At 39.9% G+C, this 22,101-nt stretch overlaps 2 protein-coding genes across 4 annotated transcripts in view; one reads left to right on the top strand and one right to left on the bottom strand.

The window, feature by feature from the left end:
• The window catches only part of uba2 (ubiquitin-like modifier activating enzyme 2), a 32,781-nt gene extending 11,188 nt beyond the window's left edge, over window positions 1-21,593 (top strand). The window contains exons 1-17 of one of the 2 annotated variants that reach the window (XM_054776365.1): window positions 11,110-11,369; window positions 12,351-12,434; window positions 12,556-12,626; window positions 12,701-12,765; window positions 12,855-12,955; window positions 13,086-13,207; window positions 13,315-13,382; window positions 13,501-13,622; window positions 13,820-13,919; window positions 15,655-15,806; window positions 16,666-16,759; window positions 16,841-16,953; window positions 17,826-17,981; window positions 18,456-18,552; window positions 18,763-18,868; window positions 18,954-19,096; window positions 20,832-21,586. In XM_054776365.1, the coding sequence (XP_054632340.1) occupies window positions 11,229-11,369; window positions 12,351-12,434; window positions 12,556-12,626; window positions 12,701-12,765; window positions 12,855-12,955; window positions 13,086-13,207; window positions 13,315-13,382; window positions 13,501-13,622; window positions 13,820-13,919; window positions 15,655-15,806; window positions 16,666-16,759; window positions 16,841-16,953; window positions 17,826-17,981; window positions 18,456-18,552; window positions 18,763-18,868; window positions 18,954-19,096; window positions 20,832-21,043 (1,947 nt within the window). In that variant the 5' untranslated portion in view covers window positions 11,110-11,228 and the 3' untranslated portion in view covers window positions 21,044-21,586. Of the gene's footprint in view, window positions 1-11,109; window positions 11,370-12,350; window positions 12,435-12,555; window positions 12,627-12,700; window positions 12,766-12,854; window positions 12,956-13,085; window positions 13,208-13,314; window positions 13,383-13,500; window positions 13,623-13,819; window positions 13,920-15,654; window positions 15,807-16,665; window positions 16,760-16,840; window positions 16,954-17,825; window positions 17,982-18,455; window positions 18,553-18,762; window positions 18,869-18,953; window positions 19,097-20,831 lie in introns of those variants that run through there. The other variant, XM_054776366.1, reaches the window with a different exon arrangement.
• Window positions 466-9,314, bottom strand: lcat (lecithin-cholesterol acyltransferase). 2 transcript variants are annotated; one of them, XM_054776369.1, is made up of 8 exons: window positions 9,213-9,314; window positions 8,571-8,730; window positions 6,339-6,495; window positions 6,032-6,147; window positions 5,663-5,758; window positions 4,124-4,348; window positions 2,789-2,984; window positions 466-2,501 (listed from the first exon to the last, which is right to left on the bottom strand). In XM_054776369.1, exons 2-8 carry the CDS (start codon window positions 8,719-8,721, stop codon window positions 2,126-2,128), a joined length of 1,317 nt encoding a protein of 438 aa, XP_054632344.1. In that variant the 5' UTR covers window positions 8,722-8,730; window positions 9,213-9,314; the 3' UTR covers window positions 466-2,125. The 2 variants fall into 2 exon arrangements, with proteins under 2 accessions (XP_054632344.1, XP_054632343.1); XM_054776368.1 differs by having other exon boundaries at window positions 8,571-8,733; window positions 9,213-9,300.
• Window positions 21,594-22,101: the final 508 nt, after the last annotated feature.

The raw sequence follows: 22,101 nt of genomic DNA on the forward strand, positions 1-22,101 counted from the left end.
TGTCATTTGTCAAAGTTCAACATTTTTGTGTTATTGTAAAGACACTGCTTCAAACGGAGTGGGGAAAAAGACAAAGAAGCCGAAAAACACTTCCACATGGAATGAGAGAAGAACATTTTTTGCACTCGAGCTCAGTCATGGGACGTCTGCTCAGCTCTGCTGGCTCAGTAGCCAGTCTAAGTGCAGTGTGAGAGGTAATGTAATCCAACGTCACGTCTCATAACATTACTGATGCAGAGTGACCAGAATACTACATATAACATGCTGCAACATGTGATGGATGTACTGCCAAATTCTCTGAAACGCCTTTGGAGACGGCTTATGGTAGAGAAATGAACATTCAATACACGAGCAACAACCGTGGTTGACATTCCTGCTGTCAGCATGCCAATTGCACGCTCCCTCAAATCTTGCAGCATCTGTGGCATTGTGCTGTGTGATAAAACTGATAAATCAGTCACCGTATTCTGCAATGTCACATTTATTCCTGTCCAGACCGCATTAATATTTCACCAAGATCTTGTATTGGTGACTTGTATTTGTATTGATCCGACTGCTGCACAGCCCAAAGATTCTCAAAGGGGTTCAGGTCTGGACTCTATGGCGGTAACCCTAATAATGTCCCATGCGCCATGAACCACTGAGAAATCCTGGCATTGAAATCTAATTGTCATCAGGGAAGAAAAAAAAAAATCATGTGATGGGTCATTCAGTATACAGTTTTCAGGTAGTCACCTGACCTCATTTAAGCACATATTGCTGAAATAACCCCACCCCTATTTGCTTAGTTAAATCCACGTGGTGACTTTTGGCCAGGGCATGTAGTTCATCAAGGCAGAATAACCATATCCTATGAACGATCAAGGACATATTCCAGGCACTGAATATACAGTATACTTTCCTATTACAAACATTGTATCATACACAATGACAAACTGCTGCAGAGTTTACTTTGGATGTAGTTATGCATGACAACACTGTATAGCTTTGTTAGTTTCAGTAAGCATGTTTAACAAGTAATGCTATTGAGCACATTGATTTAAAAACAAAAACAAAAATCATTATTAGAAAAGCCACATACAACAAATGGTTCCACATCCAAAATGGTTCCACTGAAACAGGAAAAAAAAAGCCTGGCTCAAATCTTCCAAGTATATCGGTAGTTGTAGTCAGAAGTTTAAATACACTTATGGGCATGGATGTCATTTATTTTAGGTCCTTAAGGATTTATTTGACCTGTTGTTTTACCAGGGTGGATGATAATACAACATGCATTTTCAATGCTTTTTAAAAACATGAAAAAGATGCACAAGTTTGAATTTACTTAGAATTTTCTGCAATCCCCACAGGCAAAAGTGTTATAATCGGACAAGACAATTGAGCACTTTCAAACCTAAGAACACTGTAGTAACTGTCAGCATAGTGGTGGTAGCATCATGCTTTGAGGCTCTTTTGTTGCCACTGGCACTGGTGCACTCCACAAAGTAGATGGACTTGCAGAGGACGACGACTACCTCCAAAATCTTCAAATTACGGTGATTGCAAAACAGCAGCTAGAAGGCTGGAAGTTGGACTCAATTGGGTTCCAACAGGACAATGAAGGTAGGCTACTGCATTATCCAGTAATCGAGTTTTGGTGTCTGACCCGTAAAGTATTGGAAGGACATATTATTATTTTTAGCACTGATTTCTGTAATGTTTTACTTAAAAATGTCAAATTAAAATTTTATCGTGTAAAGAAATGTCTGAGATCCCGATGCAGTCATCAAAAGAGCCACATGTGGCTCCCGAGCCATAGGTTCCCTACCCCTGCTTTAAATGAACTCTACCAGTTCTGTGAAGCGAAGTCAAATATCCTACCATAATTATGCTAGAAGCCTGTTGATGGCTACAGAAAGCATACAGTCGAGGGGAAACTCATTGATTATTCCACCCTGGAAAAAGAAATAATTAAGGGCCAAAATGTATGACATTTATGTCCATAATGATTATATAAATTGTGACCAGAACTGTACATAATGTGCCAGTTTAGAAAAGGGAATGTTGTTTGTAGGCTTGGGGTCAAGCTTACACAATTTGTTATCCCTGCTCGTATTGGGATGAGCGATGAGCCCCTTTTGAACTTCTAAATGCTGGTGTTATTTTGTACAGGTCTGACATCAACCTCTTTGGGTGTATTTGATACACCCTCCAAGATTTGCTGGATTTGAATGAGCACCTTTTCGTGGAATACAATATCCAGGTGTGGTAATCCTCTGTACTCCGTAACGTGGACAGGCTTCTCCTGCTGTCCCACCCATCGTTTGCAAAGACTCATGCTGAGGCTATCCACTGTGTCATCCCCATCATCATAAACAAAGTCTATGGGGTCTGCGTTGGGATATTCCTCATCGTAAATATGCGTCACTGGTGTCGGGAGTCCAACACCGTACATACACCACACTTCAACCCCAGGAGGGTGGAGCTCAGCAGTCAGGTTCTTGGAGTCCTCCCACATGTACCTGAAACCAACATGTGGACAACCTTTTAGTAAGTGCTCATCTGGTAGATGTTAATGATTCACACTTCTGCTGGTTATATTCAAAGTGGACTTCATGGTAGATGTTTTCAGTTGAAAAGTGTTTTGAAAAATTGAAATAGCTCGACTCACAGTAGTAATTTAATATTGCGCACCAGTTATTAAACTGATCAAATGAGAAATGATCAATGTTGCTTCATAGTCACTTTGGCTGTGGGTCTGCAGAACATGTGAAACTAAGGTGGCCACAACTAAAATCTGTTACTCTACCAGCCATCCTCAAAATGGATATCTCTGAAGAAGCGTTGGTAGTCCTGGTTGGTGTAGTTAAAGTTTGGTGTGGATATGAAGACGTGGTCCTTGGGCCAGGCCTTCTCTGTTGGCAGCATCCAGGGATTTGTCATCGTCATCCTTTGCTCTTCCCGAATCTTGATGTTGGAAATCATTGGGATGCCGTCATTGTCACCTAAAAAAGGCAACATCCAGTGAGAAGTTTTATACTGCCCTTTAATACAGTCATTCCTCACTACATCGTGTTTTTTTCAAAAATTCATTAATCAATGATCGCTGTCCTGTGGTTGACTATGGCCTATTATTGGTAAAAAAAAATATATATATATATATATATATATATATATTGAAAGACAATTCATATGTAGTATTCTGGTCACTAGGCATCGGTAATGTTACATTGATGAGACATTTCTTTACATTACATTACCTTAACTTGCAACCAGTCCAACATGACAAAAAATAAAAATAAAATTCTCCTCCCATTCTATGTGGAAGTGGTATGTTTTTGGCTTCTGATGTTGTCCTTCTTCTCCTCAGTTTCAAACTTATTCTTAATGTTAGGAGTTAAAGTGGAGGCTAACTAGTTAGCTCAGTTACTTGCTATTGTTAAAGGGGCGGCCGTCTCATGTCACTCCAGAGATCCCATAGCCTGCGTATAAGCAGTGCCCGGTGTGATGTAAATGAAGCTGGCAGTACTGTCGGAGTGTACGTCTATGTATGGTAGATTAATTTTCGACTGGCTGTCCTGTATATCAGTGATTCCCACCCTAGTGGTATTGCAGGTGGTACGTGGAAACATTTAATTTCCATGATAAATATTTTCAGTCATTTCATAATAAACCAGACAATAAAATGGAACGTGTGCGCTACAATTAGTTCCCCCAGGAAGACAATAACCTGTGGCACATCTGCGCCCAAATCATAGTGTTACATTCTACTTTTTATCAACACGTATGAGTGAGGGGGTACTCATGGTGCAACGAAAAGGCTCTGGTGGTACACAAGACAAAAAGATTGGGAAACACTGCGGTATATCAAGTGACAAACGTCATCGTGGCGGTGGATGACAGGCTGGTGGATGTCGAGGTGACCTTTGGGGTGTTATTTAACGTCGACAGGGCTCTAATGTTAAACGTTTTTAGAAAGTCTTAAACAGGTTTTCTATGCTTGAACTACAAAAATATTCCATTTATTAATATTGAATCCTACTTGATAAAAAAATTCACTGATCGCAGCAAGGGCTGGAACCAATTAACCGTGATAAACGAGGGACAACTGTATACTGTGTGCCACTGTTCTTAGTTGCCTTACCTGATGCCATGACTTTTAGTACTTTAACAGCGCCCCCCCATGGAGCTGCCAGGGAAATGAAGCCCCTGATATACTTGTCCTTCCAGGACTGAGGCTGACTGTTGAGGAAGTAGAGAACATAGTGGCAGCCCATGCTGTGTCCCAGCAGGTAAACAGGTTGCTGGTGCTGGTTATACATCTGTTCCACCAGGTCCTTCAGCTTCATTAGATATTCTGCATTCGCATCTGTCAACATGGTAAGGAAATGACATCTACATTCAATTGTGTATCTGTTTATGTATTATGATTCTTATCATCATTATTATTAATCAAATTGTCAGTCGTGACAAGTAAGAACATTTCCTTAAATTGGGCAAATATTTGTTTTTGAGTACCATACTCTCAAAACATGGCAGCATAAAAAGGACCAATTATCGTATGTTCGTTCTGAAGAAGGCCCTTTCCCTTTCAGTGTTAAAATTCAAGAATCAACACATGCACAGTATAAAATGATCATCTGCACATACCCCATGTATGCAAGATACAGTGGTACCTCAGTTTGTGTTCCAAAAGGTCAGATGAAAACCGAAATGTACAAAAACCGTACAGTAGTATATGAAAACTGGGGTATACAAAAAAAGAGGTTTGACTCTACAGTTTATATGCCACTGTGTGAATATTAGGGATGGTCCATCCTGCATGAGACAATCCATCCTTATGGATCGCAGTTTTTCCAAATACATTTCGCTCTGTGTGTGTATGCGCACGTGCGTGCCTGTCCAGGCTGGTGAAAAGCCATCTCTGTGACAGAATGTCCCATTTCCCCACACTGTACATATTTTAAGTGAGGGACAGCCTGAAGGCAGAAAAAAGGCGAGGCGTTCGGTGACGAAGTACATATACTGTACAGTATGGACCACACGGTCTCGCCTGCCTGTGCTGGTGATGCGCTGAGGCGACTCGGACCCGTTGGATCTCCTCAGCTCTGTACCCGTCAGCAACACCCCCACTGTTCAGAATTTTCATGGACAGAATTTCTAGGCGCAGCCAAGGCATCGAGGGAGTCCAGTTCGGGGGCCTTAGGATCTTGTCTCTGCTACTTGCAGACGATGTGGTCCTGATGGCCAGCCGGGAGAAGGCCCTGGGGCAGACCCTTCTTTCTAATAAGATATATTATTCGATTACTCGAATTTGCTTTGTCACCTATAACACAAAGCTTATATCGCTTATAGCATAGTATACTGACCTACATTTTAGCATCTTTAATGTACACATCAAAGTGGCCCTCACATCCTTAAATTTTGCTGTATGCTATCAGTTTAATTTTTATGAGAATTTTATTTATTTGAGAAATACCTGCCAGTAGATCGCAATTTCATTTTCACTTTCACACTTCATTTTAAAAGTCATTTAATAATAATAATCATCATAATAAGTAAACAGAATTCTGGGAGAAAAAATTTGCTCTTTACGCACAAAAAAGTACCGAAATGGAAGTCCAAATACTGACACTAGTATATACCACCGTGTAAATATGTCAACAATGTTTTTACAACTTACCAGGAGTTAATCTCCAATCATACGGTGCTCCTCGGACAGTCTCGTTTCGTGTGTAGCCAATGTTGACTAAATGCTGCACCATGGTGTGAAAATAACCTGCAAAACAACAACAACAACAAAACATTTTACATGTATGTACTGTAAATGCACCTTCATTTATTCTTACAAGATAAATGGACACAATGCTCCGCCTTCTTTTTCGGGCCAAAGGGGTTTAGAGAATGTGTATGTGTTTATACCACAATATAAATTTGAATAGTTTTAAACAGTTGTGCAAAATCTGCTGTACTATTGATTTCATTCAATAAGTTATTGCTAGGTTTTAAATGAATACAAATCATTTAAGTAACACAACTGTATTTATCTTACCTGCCAAGTTGTTATTGTCAAGAAACTCAATTGGATAGGTTTGTCCAAACCCTGGCACCCGCACCTGCACCCCTGGCGAGTTGAATGACCGCCTTGCCGTCCGGTTGTATACAAGTCTGCACACAGACATTTGTGTTCACATCTCTAATATGATTCCAACTACACCTACCACCTGGGAAACATGTCAAAGGTCCTGTCCAGTTTCTATTTGGGTTAAAACTTGGGAAGTAGTATAAATCCAAAGAACATCATAAAACATACATAATGTATAGCAACATTACATAACATAAGCCAAAGTCAGTGTTACCTAATGTTATCGATCCAGCAGTCGACACCGATAGGCATGAACATGTTGAGGTCAATCCATAAGGGGAACCAGTGATCTGTTTTCTTATAGCACAGCCAATGGACCAGTTGCTGCTTGTCTATCTTAGCTTCCAGGCGGTTCCCCAAGTTCCCTGGTACTGGGCAAACAAGTGCATGGTGAGCATCACAAGTGAACAACAAATCCCTTGGGGAGGTGCGGCAATATGATATTAAGTGCTAGCATTATCATACTTAAATCATGAGAATCTCTCGCTGTGGCGACCCTTAACGGAGAAAATCCATTTTATTCTGTTCGTGCTATTTTACACCAAAAAATAAAGTAAACAATGTGTTTCACAGGAATTGGTATTACTCCAATACATGCAAAAACTTAAATGACTTTAAATTCAAACAGCAAACAAAGACTGGAGAAATTATTATTTCTGTCTGTTTTTTTTTTTAAATACAGCATAACAAAAACAGATTTTGACAGTCAAAGTATGTTGACAGCATTAAGAAGAAAAAAAATGTACACATTGTGCAAGCAAGGTCGTAGGAAAACCAGGAAGTGTCTTTTCAATGAAGAGGGTGTTCTCTACTTAAACAAGTGCGCACTAAAGGGGCTGTCTCTATGAAGTGAAGGGAAAATGACTATATTAATGATGATCATATTACAGTGAATGATGACAGGTTCCATATATATTTAAACTTATTCTGGCAATTTTAAACTGAATATATCTGCATTTTTTGTTTGCCGTTTTAAATTAAAATTATTTAGGGGGCTTAAGAATACAATTGTATAAAAGAATAAAAATAGGTCTAATGATAGCACAGATACAAAGTAGCCTGCAACAGTACTGCTGCTGAAGAAGCCGGTAAAGAGCATCACTATTACATGTCAAGTCCTGCATTAACGGGGTCAAACTAGGACTTTCTAGAAAACAAAGAGGACACAGGGTCAGTAGTGCAGAGGTCAACCTCCTCATTCCGACAGAATGGATGTATAGGAGATTTACACTCTAGTTTGTGGCTTGATAGGTTTGTGGTGTAGTTGATGGCCCAGTGGTTTTGGGGCCAGTCCTGAGTAAATTCTGTGCTTAAGAAATGAGAAGCCATTGTATTTTAAGTGAATACAACAAGAGGTGAATATGCATTGGGGCACATGGAGGCAATGGCCCACCAGATGGCGCTGCGTTTATTGTACTAAATAAACATAGATAAATACATAGATACTATCAGTTTCTCAATAGCATTTTAAACTGGGAGGGGGAAAACATTTCTGTGCTTGGGGGGGGGGGGGGGGGGGGGGGGAGATACTAGGCCATAGTCAACCACAGCAGTCATAAAAATAAAAAAACAGCAGTCATAAAAAAGCGCAGTAGAGTGAGGACATGATGTTCAAACCGCAAAGTGATGAGGGACGACTGTATTTCTATTGTCATTTTGCTATTTTATGCGTGAAAATGCATAATTTAGGCCAACAATGCGTAAAATCTGCTTAAATATGCTTTTTAAAAAAAAACTTACTTATAATTTGTTTTGAAAAACCGTGAGTAAAGCCTCAAAATTTGAACCGCAAAGTGGCGAGGGATGACTGAGCTCGTATTTCTAAATACCTTTAACATTCCTCTTTCAGTAACTTATTTGGGTGTTTGAGTTGTCTTTTCTAAGTTCTGCTCTCCATCCAATACTAAAAATAACTACGTAAATCGGTTGATCTAATATTGTCAAATTTAACAGCCAAGTGTTGACAAACAAAAGAAAAATGTACCTTTTCGTTCTGCCAGCTTTCCTCAGGGCATTTCGCTTGTGTCTTTAAAGACGTACAACCCTCGGGTCTGGCTCCCATGGTAGCCTGGCAAACTTCTGTTTTGTTCCGTGAATTGCAGCATTTCTTTGATGCAGTTGTTTTGGTGTGTGTGTTGTTGGCATTTGCAGCATTTTCCTGTCGCATTTGTGTGTTTTGGTGTTGAATCATTTCTGTGCTTGGAGCATTTGGACATTGCAGCTCATTTGTCTTTATCAGCCACCGTAACCTGGTGATTCCTGCCAGCTTTCTGTCCAGTGGTAACTGGCATTTGCGAAGCTCTAATACCCCCCTGCCTGGCAACAAGCAGTCTGGCAAACCAGCGACGTTCCAATCTGAAACTGTGGTTTTCCTGAAATGTAGTCTTCCATCTACTGTTTTCCCTGCTAAAATATGACCTAATACAATTATAAAAAGGAAACTTACCAATAATCAGTGGTGGTGTGCTGTTGCTTGGGGCTTGAGCTTTAGTCTCAGGAGGAAAGACAACATTGAGGATCCAGAAACATGAAGCGTGATGAAGGCCCAGCAGGAGAACAAGTGTCACACAAGGCCAGGCTTTCACTAATGAGCTCATGTTGCTTGTCTGCTGGTGTGGGTCAGAAAAAATTGAGGTAACGAGTAGAAATGTTAAGATTACCAGTCATATACGTATGTACATCCATGGCCATCCTGCGTCAAATTATACAAACTAGCCTGGTCTGCACCTCCTACACATCTGGTTTGATGGATGGATGATTAATTCAACTGTTTGCTAATCAGCCCACGCGTGCTGACTCAAAGTTACCACAAAACTTACTGGGGGGGATGTCAACTAAACGTGTTTTTTGATACCCACAGCCCTATTTATTTACACACAGTTATTTACACAACGACACTGAAAATGATTGACCGTGCCGGCCGGCTGGCCGAGTGTGACCATACTATAGAAAAGCAAGGATACGAATTTGTTCCCATCTATTCGTCACGTTCGTTTACGTTCAGCTTGAAGTAGCATTGTAGTGTACTTCACACACGCACGTACGTTTTGTAACTTCAAATGTGGAAGAACGCTGTGAGATGACTTACTTGAGCGTGTATGCTTGCAGTCCTCTCGCGGTAGAGTCCAACCAACTGACAATATAGAGGCGACGATGGCTGGGCGGCTCGATCCAAACATCGATGCAGTGGGTGTTGACGGGATCGGCTCGATACTAGCGTGATGAGATCAATATTTTCAATTGTCTTCTATGCGTGGTTTCACAGATATCTGCGTTCGTTTGTGATGGTGTTAAAATCTATTACAAGTATATGTTACTACAATGTTGTAAACAGGGAAACGGTCCTTGGACACCACAGGTTTTTGGATCAAAAAGGAAAAAGGATTTTAGGTTTTGCTTTGTGTGGTTATTTTGCATCATTGACTTTATTTTTACTCAATTAATTGCATATAATACATTTAATAATTGTATTATTTTGTTGATACTGTTCTATTGTCTTATCCTATTGTGTTAAATATTGTTAAATTATTGATAAACAAGTATATAATATTTTTTGTTTGCCTCAAATATTTGTCCTGTTTTTCTTTGTGATTGTAATAACGATCAACAAATCAAAGGGAAAAATCATTCAACGATCTTGAACGTTTTCAAGTAAAAGAACTCGTGTGTCAGTATCGGTGATAGTGGTCCGGTACTTACAGTGCTTGGGATCGGCTCGATACACAAATTTATAGTATCGCCCACCTCTGGACGAGCCAATGACCTTCCGGTCAGCTGTTGTTGCGTTCAGGTCCTAGAAAAATGCCTGCTTATATGTATTGTGGAGACAGTAACGTTTAACTGAAACAAATGAAAACAAACATGATTTCATTTTCATTTAGTGTATGAAAGAGTACAGTACGGTACAATACAATAATCTGCCCAATTCTTCCGTAACAAGTGGAGTGGTTTATGATCATCCACTCTCTTTGAATCACTCATTACACACCGTGAACTACTTTCAAAAATCCTTTCAAATGATTTTCAGTAGTTTGGAAATGTTTTAAGGCATTCACATGAGCTAGGCTAATAAAGTAATTGAAAGATATACAGCGTGACCATTGCTGTGCCATTGTTTACACAGACGCACATAGGAATGCCAGTAACTCCATCGGAGGTTACTACAGGACAACTTATGTTTCATGTTTGGCTACTTTTAAGTAGGGCATATGGCCATTGCATTGCACCAAGTCTTTATACAAGGAAATGACCTAAGCCAGTATCAGATGTGTTACTGTGACGTTTGTTCTAATATCCAAATATATCCAACCAGTCAGCATGCGCACAGCATGTTAAATGACATTAGATTAGATTACCTTCACACTGCATGTAGTCAGCCATGGCATGTCTGACACGACATTGTTCCCCTCCCATTTCGTGTGGAAGTGGTAAGCTTTTGGATTCTTACTTTGTCCTTCTTCCCTCCTCAGTTTGATAAGTAATGTGGAGAGCCTAACTAGTTAGCTCGGTAGCTTGCTATGCTAGCGGCAGCCATTTCTTGTGTCCCTGCAGTGATCCTGTAGCCTGCGCATTACAGTTGAGCAATGTGTTGTAAACAAATAACAATAGGAGTGTAAAGGAGTTCTAAAGGTTTATGTCTATAGGGCTCTAATAATGGTTAAAAAATTATTTAGAAAGTCATAAACAGGTTTTTTTGTATGCTGTAACTACAAAAATATTCAATTTATTAATATTGACTCCTACTTAACGTGGTCGGGTCTGGAACCAATTTACCGGGATGAACAAGGGACGACTGTACAGTTATTACACTTTATAGATAGCTTATTCACAAATAAAATAATAAATAAATTAATTAATATTTAAAGGAGAAAAAATTGATGGTTTATTTTCTGGGGATTCTAAACAAGTGCAAAATCATGACAGTACACGTTCTGCTCCATTGCAAGTAATGGCGCTGTCGGGTCAGAACGAGAAAATAATCATGCCGAGGAAGACGTGAACCACTTCAGAGGCGGGGCGTCAGTCCTCCTGTGGTGGAAGACAAAGCTAAATCACTAGCATTCCGGTGCTATAGGCTGTGGCTCTGATTTTACCCATTATCAACATGGTCCAACTTGTGGGTGCTCTCCGAAAGGAGCTGGCGGACTCCCTCTCAACCTGCAAGGTGTTGGTGGTGGGAGCCGGAGGGATCGGCTGTGAGCTGCTCAAGAACCTCGTCCTCACTGGATTCAAAAACATTGAAGTGGTTCGTACCACTTACGCTTGTTTCCCTCCCTAACTAGCCGGCTATCATGCTAGGTCGGTGTGCATCTCAGAAAGCGCAAGGGCTATCAGGCTATCGTGCAATGTATTTGTGCTGCATCCGGTTAGCTTTCTATCATGCTAGGTCGTTGTGCTAGGACGAGCTATCGAGTCTTTGTGGTAGAGCCGACTAGCTTGCTCTCATGCTAGGTCTTTGTGCTAAAACTGGTTATCAGGCTTGAGCTTCGACTTGCTATGATGCTAGGTCTTTGTGCGGCGATGTGCCGGTGAGCTAGTGTTAGGTGACGGGCTAAAACTAGTTCCCGGTTTAGAACTCCTGAACTCAACTCACGTTTTATGATGGTTATGTCACACATTTGTTTTGTGTACTGATGATATGTAAGAACAATAACACTCGTGAGAAACACGCACGCACTGAGCGCCAAAAACTCTTATTTTGGCGCCATTAAACATTTTACTTGTCTTCCAATAAAACCGGTTGGCCTGTACTGTAGTCTGTTAATGTGTACACGGTTTAGCATTTTAGTTATCCCGCGAGGGTGGATCTAGACGCAACGATAGATGGCTTCAGAGGTGACTTTAAAAGGGCACGTGTCCGTATACGAACCACTGAGTGAAGACCATTCCCCAGCGTTTGAATTTTTAAGCAATGAATCCAATATGCAGGAGAGGCACTTGTACATCTCACCTAATTAGACACGTTTGCATGCAGTGAATGGGGGCGTTACAGCTCTATGGCTGAATAGATACGATCTATTTCCCTGCGTTGTAATGTGTGTATATTACCAACGTAATCATAAACGTTGTGAACAGATTTAGATGATTTAATAACTGATGCTGAACCTGCTTTGTATTAGGAGATTTGAGCTTAAGGCAAATCCTCACCACCAGCAAAGCCCAAATCTAAACCTCGATGACATGTTGACGCGGGATTTAAGACAAAATGCAATCATTCATTTTGCAGATTGACTTGGACACAATTGATGTCAGCAATCTGAATCGCCAGTTCCTCTTTCAGAAGAAGCATGTTGGCAAGTCTAAAGCACAGGTATGCTCACATTGGCACATTTTAAGACAGAGTTGCTGGTCCAAGTTAGACCAGATCTAGATCTTCTCTAACAGCACAGAGCTGCTTCAGTTTTGGTTTTTGCGGTATGTATTTATTCCAGGTGGCTATAGAGAGTGCCTTGCAGTTCTGCCCCTCTGCAAATATCACCGCATACCACGACAGCATCATGAAGTAATTTATTCTTTCTCATCAATTACAGTAACACTGTATGTACAAGTCATTAATACATATTTTCCCCCCAACAGTCCTGACTACAATGTGGAGTTCTTTAAAAGTTTCATACTTGTGATGAACGCTCTGGATAACAGAGGTATGTGCATCTGACGTCATTGACCTTTTTTGTCTCTCTAATAAAAACACTAAAATTGAAGCGTTTTATGTTTGGTTTTGTATCCTCAGCGGCCCGTAACCATGTGAACAGGATGTGTTTGGCAGCCGATATCCCTCTCATAGAGAGTGGCACAGCAGGATACCTCGGACAGGTCACTGTCATCAAGAAGGTACTGAACTTAGATCCTGACTAAAACTGTTGACTGACTGTCAAATCCAATCCCTTTTAGCAAGTTTAGAGGATCCCGCCTCCAGTGTATTGTTTCACATTGTTTTCTTTCTTCTACTGGACTCCCTCAGGGAATGACGGAGTGCTACGAGTGCCAGCCTAAACCTGCACAGAAGACCTTCCCAGGATGCACTATCAGAAACACGCCGTCGGAGCCCATTCACTGCATTGTCTGGGCAAAGTATCTCTTCAAGTGAGTATCATTGAAATATAAACTTTGTTCTATTCTACGTTTTAAAGTTATTGCAAATGCAGAAAGGTTCTACACAAATGAAGCCCATTTCCCATCTTCTATTTCAGCCAGTTATTTGGAGAAGAGGATGCGGATCAAGATGTATCACCCGACACGGCAGACCCAGAGGCTGCATGTGAGCTTTTTCCTTTTCTTGCGTTTGCAAAATGCACCAAGGAGAGTCATTTTTGTACAGCGTTTAATATCTTACACAGGAAAAACACTTTGTGAAAAGTGTGTGTTCTTTAATACAGGGAAACCTGAAGAAACAGCAGCCCGTGCCACGGCTGCAGAAAAGGACGGGGGCATCAAGCGTGTCTCTACTAAGCAATGGGCCCGTACTAACAAATACGACCCTATCAAACTCTTCAATAAGGTACCAGACCAGTCAGACTTGTTGAAGTTGTTTGTCAGCCATGTTAGGTGCACAATATATTTAATTTATGCCCGGACAATATGTTATATGGCTGTTACCATCTGCATGTTATTGGGTGGCTTTTATGGGGACGTTATGCTTTTGAGATATTGTGATGCAACGTAAGTGAAGTGCCAACAGCCATCTGTGTTTTACAGCTTTTCAAAGATGACATCATGTATCTATTAGCTATGGATAAGCTGTGGAAAAAGAGGAAGGCTCCTACACCACTCGACTGGCAGCAGCTGGAGAACACTGGTATGTTTGTTATTGTGACACATCCTAAACAGTACTGTCAGTGGTAACTAATAACTATCATTTACCATTTGTTGGCCTTTGGGAAGTAACGCAATCACCACATGTAGTAGTATTATTAGGGTTGTCGAATGACATTTTAATTTAATCAAACATTAATCAAATTAATTATTATTAATTAAAACTTTTTGCTGTATTTTATTGAAAGAAAGATAAATGACAGGACAGGATTATACTGTGTGTGTGTGTGTGTGTGTATATATATATATATACACACATATATATACACACATACATACATCTACATCAAGCTAAAAGATAGCACACGTCTCAAAATCAATTTGCCTAACAATAGTTATTTTATTATTAGCAGCAGATTTGAATCACTCATTAACCGTGTTATGAGCCATGAAGGGCTGCATTCAAAGACACCATGTAACTTACGTTGAATTCACATGTTTCAAATGCAGATGCATTTTATGGGATTTTCGAGCTTACTCAAATGCATTGTCCTTCAGCAGTGCGCAAGTTACGTGTATGAAAGATAAGAATACCCCTTTGCTGTTTTTCCACACATACACGCATAATAAAGACATTGTGATTTTCCGGAGTGTCTGTAAATGCACCGCACTGTGAACGAGTGTCCCAGGACGAGCTGACTAGAGACGTGTTTGGGAGTCGGCAGTACATATATGGTGTTGGAACTGCACTGCTGTTGATGTGTTCAGGCCAGAATGAATTTAGAGCGACAGCCGCATGTCACTCGCTGATGATGCGAACACCAGGGTAGGGTAGATTGCGGGGTTTAAAGTATGCCTAAAGCACTTAATGTGTGCTTCCAATAATGCCTTGCACACTGCCACTTCCATATTATTGTATTATTCATAATAGCTCTGCCAGTAGTTCACAGTCTGATTGGCTTTTGGCTGTTCTGTTCTCTTCTCCAAACGAGAAATCTCGTCACATTTTAGTCTCGCAAGATCTCAGGACACCCCTTGTAATTAATGAAAAAAATATAGTTATATAATATTACTTACCGCCATTAACGCACTATTTTTGACAGGCCACAAACAGTCGATTCAAGACTCGGCCCCAGCACGTTTATCCAGCAGTGTGTATTTTTCGTGAAATTCCGAAAAAGACGTTGCAGCTGTGTGCAACACTTGGCATGCACCAGTTTCCTGTGGTGGTACAGAACCGGGGATGTTCAATGCATCCAAAATTATCGTATTTGAAGCAGCGTTACACAGGAAACTCGGGAAAGGCTTTATTAATGCGTTAACTTGGACAGCTCTAGTTTAAACCCTTCATTGAGCACCCCAGACAGCTCTATATTAGGCCTACCTGTATCTGCCACTACACTTGGGATAAAACTATACCCCAAATGCCTAAAGAAGTAAATGGGTCAGTTTTTGTCATACATACTGTTGCTGACTTTTCTGTGTTTATTACAGTTATATTACTCATCAATCCTTTTCTAACGTTCCACACTACAAAATAAGTAATAAAAGTTTTTTTGATTTGTACTGATATCAGTATCGGATGATATTCAAGGCTGCAATATCGGTATTGCATTGGAAGTGAAAAAATTGCATCAGGACACCCTTAATTATTATTAATGTAATTATGATTTTTATTCATTATTGTGTGTGGTTTTTTTTTTTTGTTTGTTTTTTTGGCTCTGTTAATATTCATCGTCAAAATGTGTTTGACTGACTTTGGCTATTGTTTGTTTTAGCATGTCCTCAGGAAGATTCATCAGGTTCAGGTTTAAAAGACCAGCAGGTTCTTGGTGTTTGGGGCTACTGTAAACTTTTCCAGGAAAGTGTGGATACTCTTCACTCACTGTTGGATGAGAAAGGAGACGGTGCAGAACTTGTTTGGGACAAGGTAACGCATTCCGAAACCAAATACGAAAGTGATTGTGGAAGGGAATGTGTAGTTTTGTGGAAATGAAACACAATCTTGTCTATTTACATACTTATGTGGACATTGATCATTTTTGTCCGGTTTCGCGTTCAGGGCATAAATAAAACCAGGACTATAATCTGGTTTAAATGGTTTAAAATAATCTGGTTTAAATTAATCCACACTCTTTAGTCGCTTTACATTAAATTTAAATTAAATCTAAAAAGGTAGAAATAAACTTTTTTTTTTTCTGATGGAAAAATGAGTCCAAGCTTTCTTTTGGTAGGTTCCATGATTATACAATACAGCCATAGAACACACTATTCTGTGTTCCTTGAAAATGCAGTCAAAATGTTCTAAAACAGCCAGTACTGAAGGGGTTGTCTTTTGAAAAATAGCTAGGATTGAATGGGTTAAGCTGTAAAGTTCTGAGGTCTTACACCCTTGTCTCTGTACGGTCCACCGCCTTTCTCTTTTGTGTGGTCCATGTGTTTGTCGTGTATCTCTCTCGACAACTCTTACGCAAATGTTCTAAAATGGCACCCACAGCCCACAATGCGTTGTGCGACCACGTGTATTGTCTTGTGCGCGTGGTCCAAGATGGTATGTTTGACACGAAAGAAGCGGGTGAACGCAAGCCAAGGCAAAATTTTTGCTACAATTTTGGTTGGTAACCAAAAAACGTGCTAACCAGGGCGGGCGTTAACCGAGGCACCATTGCACTCCCAGAATATTCGGGTATGACTGTACTGTAGGTCCACTGTATTGAGCCACCCTAATCCATTGTGCTTGCTGTGTTGTGACTGACTCATGTTAGAATAGCTTTTGCTTGCCTTGTCAGGATGATGCTCCTGCCATGGACTTTGTTACTGCAGCTGCAAACCTAAGGATGCACATCTTCAGCATGAACATGAAGAGTCGCTTTGATGTCAAATGTAAGCTTGTTGGTTATGCTACCATTTTTAAAAGTTGTCAGTTATTGGCAGGAAAATGTTTATCTGGATTTGTTTTATCAGCCATGGCAGGCAACATTATCCCAGCTATTGCCACAACCAATGCTGTCATCGCTGGACTCATTGTACTGGAGGGCCTCAAGATTCTGGCAGGGGAACTGGAATCCTGCCGCACGGTGAGTTGATCACTTTAACACCAAGCAAAAGACATTTCAACTTTGTTTGGTTTGGTTTTGGTTTAATTTTATTTGCACATGCATGAAGGTTACATTGGAATACATCTCATGAATCCTTTCACAGTTCCACATGTCCAAAAGGAGTAGGAAGAAGCAAAGCTTATTTAATCCTATCCCCCATCTATTCCACATTTTGTGCAGTACATTTCAATTCACTTCCTGCATTACATGTAATATATTTCCATGTAGTAATCAGTATAATAATAAATAAAAACAAGCATGACGGAACAATAAGTATAATAATCAAGCCTCTTCTGCCTTATATTTAGCAAACATCAACGGCTTGTATTGTTTTTTGAATATGCTCATCTCGGTACATTGAGTTCCTTACTTAATCCGTTTCATAATTTAATTGGGCATATTGATTGTGGGTTTTCAGCGTTCTCGCAGATGTAAGTGTTTTCAGTTTCATTTTCCTCTAAGATCATATTTCTCCTCTTTTAAAGAGAAATACTGTATGACATTTTTGGGTAACAAGTTATTGTTAACTTTATGCATTATTTTAGCAGTTTGAAAATTTACTAAATCAGCAAATTTTAATATCTGTGATTTTAAAAATAAAGGGTTTGTATGTTCTCTACTTCCTTTTTGCCATTGGATTTACAGCTTGGGTAGCTTTTTAAATTCTGTGTTAAGTTCGAGAAATTGAAAAAGGTGACACGGCTTTCTATCAGGGTGATGTGGCTGTTGTAATCACTTGGCATTTATTTAGAGCATGAAAAATAATATAATATGAAGGTGGTTCACCACATCCCTCTTGGTGTTTGTTCATCAACAATGGGACTGATCTTTGATGTTTGTCTCATCTCCAGATCTTCCTCAACAAGTGTCCTAACCTCAGGAAGAAGCTACTAGTTCCATGTGTCCTAGACCCACCCGGGGCCAACTGTTATGTGTGTGCCAGCAAGCCTGAAGTCACCGTCAAAGTCAATGTCCACAAAACAACGGTCCTCTCTCTGCAGGACAAGGTGACATGATTTATAAATCATAACGTTTTTGACCACGAAAGAGTTGATCGCCAAGGTAGTAACATTTATGCAAATGAGCTCAACTAATCTTACTGATCGTTAGATCAACATTAACATTATGTGTCATTATGTAAATTTGGTGGGATTCACTTGGTCGGAAAGTATACAGTTTGTCCCGGACCGGTTTAGCTGTTTGGATTTATATCGACTAATCTGTCTTCAAATTTAATTTTTGGCTGTATTAGCAATGTATCCAAAAATTTACATCAAACTGTAAAAAAAAAAAAAAAAAAAAGTTTTCACAGATTTCTGTGATGAGGAAATATTAATGGCCAGGATGAACAATACACTTTATCCCATCCTATTCATCTGCTTACGGTAATAGTTGGCAAATTCACCAAACAGGATGATATGTGCTGTGCTCTTATTTATCATGCTTTTTAAAATTAGATTTCTTGTGTACAATCTATCCAGATCCTAAAGGAGAGGTTTGGGATGGTAGCTCCAGATGTTCAGATAGAAGATGGAAAAGGGACCATCCTCATCTCCTCAGAGGACGGAGAGACAGAAGGTAAAGGAGAATGACCATCAAACTCAAGGGGACGCAACTACAAGGGCACTCTAAACCAACATAATGTTGTCCCAAATGATTATAACTAATGATCAACTTGTGTTTGAATATTTGCTTTTCTATTCAGAGCTGTTTGAATTGCATGATTCAAACAAACAAACAATTCCTGCATTCACATTTACGCTAATCGCTCGTTGTCTCACTTAAAAGGCAACAACAGCAAGTTCCTTTCTGACTTTGGGATCCGAAACGGCAGTCGACTACAGGCTGATGACTTCCTCCAAGACTACACGCTCCTCATTAATGTCCTGCACACGTATGTCACCTCACTTTTTTTTCCATTTTTTTTTACGGCCCCTCCATAAATGACACTAAATATTTTTATGGGTCTTCCACGGCAGTGAAGAATTAGAGAGAGATGTTGAATTTGAAGTAATTGGTGAAGCTCCAGACAAAGCACCACCTCCCCAGAGTAACAACGAAGAGGTAAACAGCATCACCAATGGCAACAAGGACTCTGCCCAACCGTCCACCTCCTCTAAAGGTCAGCATTTGGAAGCCTTTCTTTTTTGCATGTCTCAGACACAACTGTGTGTATGATGCAGGAGTGTTCCAGAAAGGTCATATTGCCGATGGAAATCACTAGTATAGTCTACAAGGACGTGCCTTGGGATCAGTGGATTGCATGTTCTCATACCTTTTGTGTGCAAAAATATGGATATTGAGACTCATTGCTGGAGGGAAGCCTAATGCTAAATGGGGGGGAATCATACTGGTCCCCCCTGAGCAGCTGTGGTCAGTACATCTCAAGGACTTAACTGACCCTTAAAAGCTACTTGCTACTTTTATGCTGTTTGACTCAAACCTGAATTTATTTGGATACATGTTTAGGGGTAATATGAATAAACTGGAAACACATTGTTCAAGAATTTTACAGCAAACTAACACACTAAAGATTTATTAACTTGTCACAGCAGTAGTGTACTGGCTGCTACTAAGCACTCTGGACCAAACCATTTCATGCAGATATGGGGGGGATGCTTGGTTAATATGGATGTTAACTTTTTGGTCAATGTGGATTTAACTTTGACTGCCAAAACAACAAAGGATTTTATGACTATATTTGAAACGAAAAATATTGTAAAATTGTCCTAACTTTTCCCCTCTTTACAGAGCCCCTGTATGGTAGCGAGCAAAGGCATACATAAAGTATTTCTGCCAATTGAGTCCCCCTCCCTTGTAGGATATTACAAATTTTCCCCAAAAAAATGGTAGCTGAGCTATAGTGGTATCTCAGTGAAAGTGTTGCAGGTTTCACGAAACCGGTGATTCTCAACTGTGACACGCACGTTATTTCCTACAAATACCTGTATTGTCTTTGTTCATCTAGTGACAGCCAGAACAATTAAATGCTCTTCCACTAGATGGCAGAAGGTACCTAATTAACCTCCATACAGCACTTTAAGTCATTGCGCCCTGGTAGTTTTTCCTAATGTAAAATATGTGCCTTGCCTCAAACGTTGACAAACACTGCTGTAAACTGCAAATGCTGGCACTGCTGGTTAGATTTGTATAAGGTTCAGTGTAATGAATTTACATTTACTGTCATCCCTCTCTACATTGCGGTTTGACCATACCTCCCTAACTCTGTCGTGGTTTTTCAAACATTAATTGGTTTATAAATTATTGTTGTTGTGTGGTTGACTACTGCATGTTATTGTCAGAAAATATGCATATTTAAGCAAATTGTACGTATTTTTTGCCCATTTTCAAGCATGAAAATGGCTAAATGAACTAAAAACTAAACTACCATACCAGAGGTGTCAAACTCTTGCCATGGAGGGCAGAGACACTGCAGGTTTTCTTTCCAGTCGGTCACTAAAGCAGGTGATTTTAATGATCAACACCTTCAGTTTGAGGGAATGAGCTCATCACTTAAATCACCTGCTGAAGAAACTCTGTGATACCACCACCGAAACACCAGACTCGAACAACCAGCTTTATTACAGGCACAATAATAATGACATAATCATAACAATCATCACATGGGGTACTGTTGGCCATAACCCTCAAAATCACTTCCTGTCCGCCATCGATTATGCTCCCCTACAATGTAAAAAAAAAATATATATATATATACACACACACACACACACACACACACACACCATAGAGTCTTTAAATCACTTGCTACCTAATGTTTTGCAGATACCCTGCATTCCATACTTAGACCACCTTTCTCTTTAGCATTTTAATATTCTTGTCTGCCAAATTTTCAGTCCCGGTAGATGACGATGATATTATGCTTGTGGACTCTGATGAGGATGCAGAGGCATCGTCCAGCTCTGCAGCAGTCACAAGCAGCACCAAGAGGAAGCATTCAGACGTGGAAACGGGCGAGACTTCCACCAAGCGCCCACGGACAGATCTGTTGGGTGCAGCAGCTGCTCCCACTGACGATGACGACGATGACATCATTGCTTTGGACTAACACCTCTACTGGTTTTCTGGAGCATTGAGAACTCTTTGAAAATTTGCCATTTTGTATGAAGACAGACAAACATAACTTTTCCAAGAACAGTTAACTGCTCAAGGTTGTTTTGCACCGTTCCCACAGCCAGTTGTACTCATACTTTCATACTTCCCTGCTCTTGTCATATGTAAATATAGTCAACATTTGAAAAATACCCAACTGTTTTGTTATTGTCCAGTTCTAGTATCTTTGAAACGCATCGACAGAGTATAAACAAGTGCTTTTTTTGTATTACAGTGTTTGCTGTTCTTCTCATGCTACTCAAGTCGGGGAGATGTGTGCTTTGTCAATTTACATAAATACTGTTCAAACCAAAACATTTTGTTGCCCTGTAATGTTTAAATGATACATTTGACCAGAACTTCAACATGGAACTCACTAGCTTCACCTCCACCCTGCAGCACAGAGTGGATTGTGTGCTACCCTTCTGTAGAGCTAATGTGTAGGGCTGCAGTCATAAAGATACAACCCATAAGGCCTCCAGATCTTTGTGTATTTGTCAATCATGAAGTACACTCAACAAAAATATAAAGGCAACACTTTTGTTTCTGCTCTCATCTTGCATGAGCTGAACTCCAGGTGCTGAAACTGATTTTATGTACTCAAAAGGCCTATTTCGCTCAAATATTGCTCACCAATCTGTTCCAAATTCTGTCAAAAATTTTGCAATCCCACTTATGTAGGTAAATAAAACAAAAACCCAATTAATCACAATGTTAAATGACACAGGTGGTAAGTTACATTACTGTGAATATTTTGTTTATTTTTTTTAAATTTTAGTATGTCTTGTAAATATTGTGCTTTGCTACATTTAAATCAGGTTATTGAGTAGAACAAATAGAAATAAAAGGGGGGAAATGAAACTAGTAACAGTCGTGAATGATAGGGTAAATGCTGCAGGAATTATGGTTTATTTTTCACTTTAAATTAGAAAGGCGTTGCTTTATTGAGACCACATTTTCCTTTGTTGCAGCACACAGGACTCTAATGCTTTTTGCTCTGGCACATTTTAAATT

The sequence above is a fragment of the Dunckerocampus dactyliophorus genome, chromosome 5, assembly GCF_027744805.1.
Source record: "Dunckerocampus dactyliophorus isolate RoL2022-P2 chromosome 5, RoL_Ddac_1.1, whole genome shotgun sequence".
Taxonomy (NCBI): domain Eukaryota; kingdom Metazoa; phylum Chordata; class Actinopteri; order Syngnathiformes; family Syngnathidae; genus Dunckerocampus; species Dunckerocampus dactyliophorus.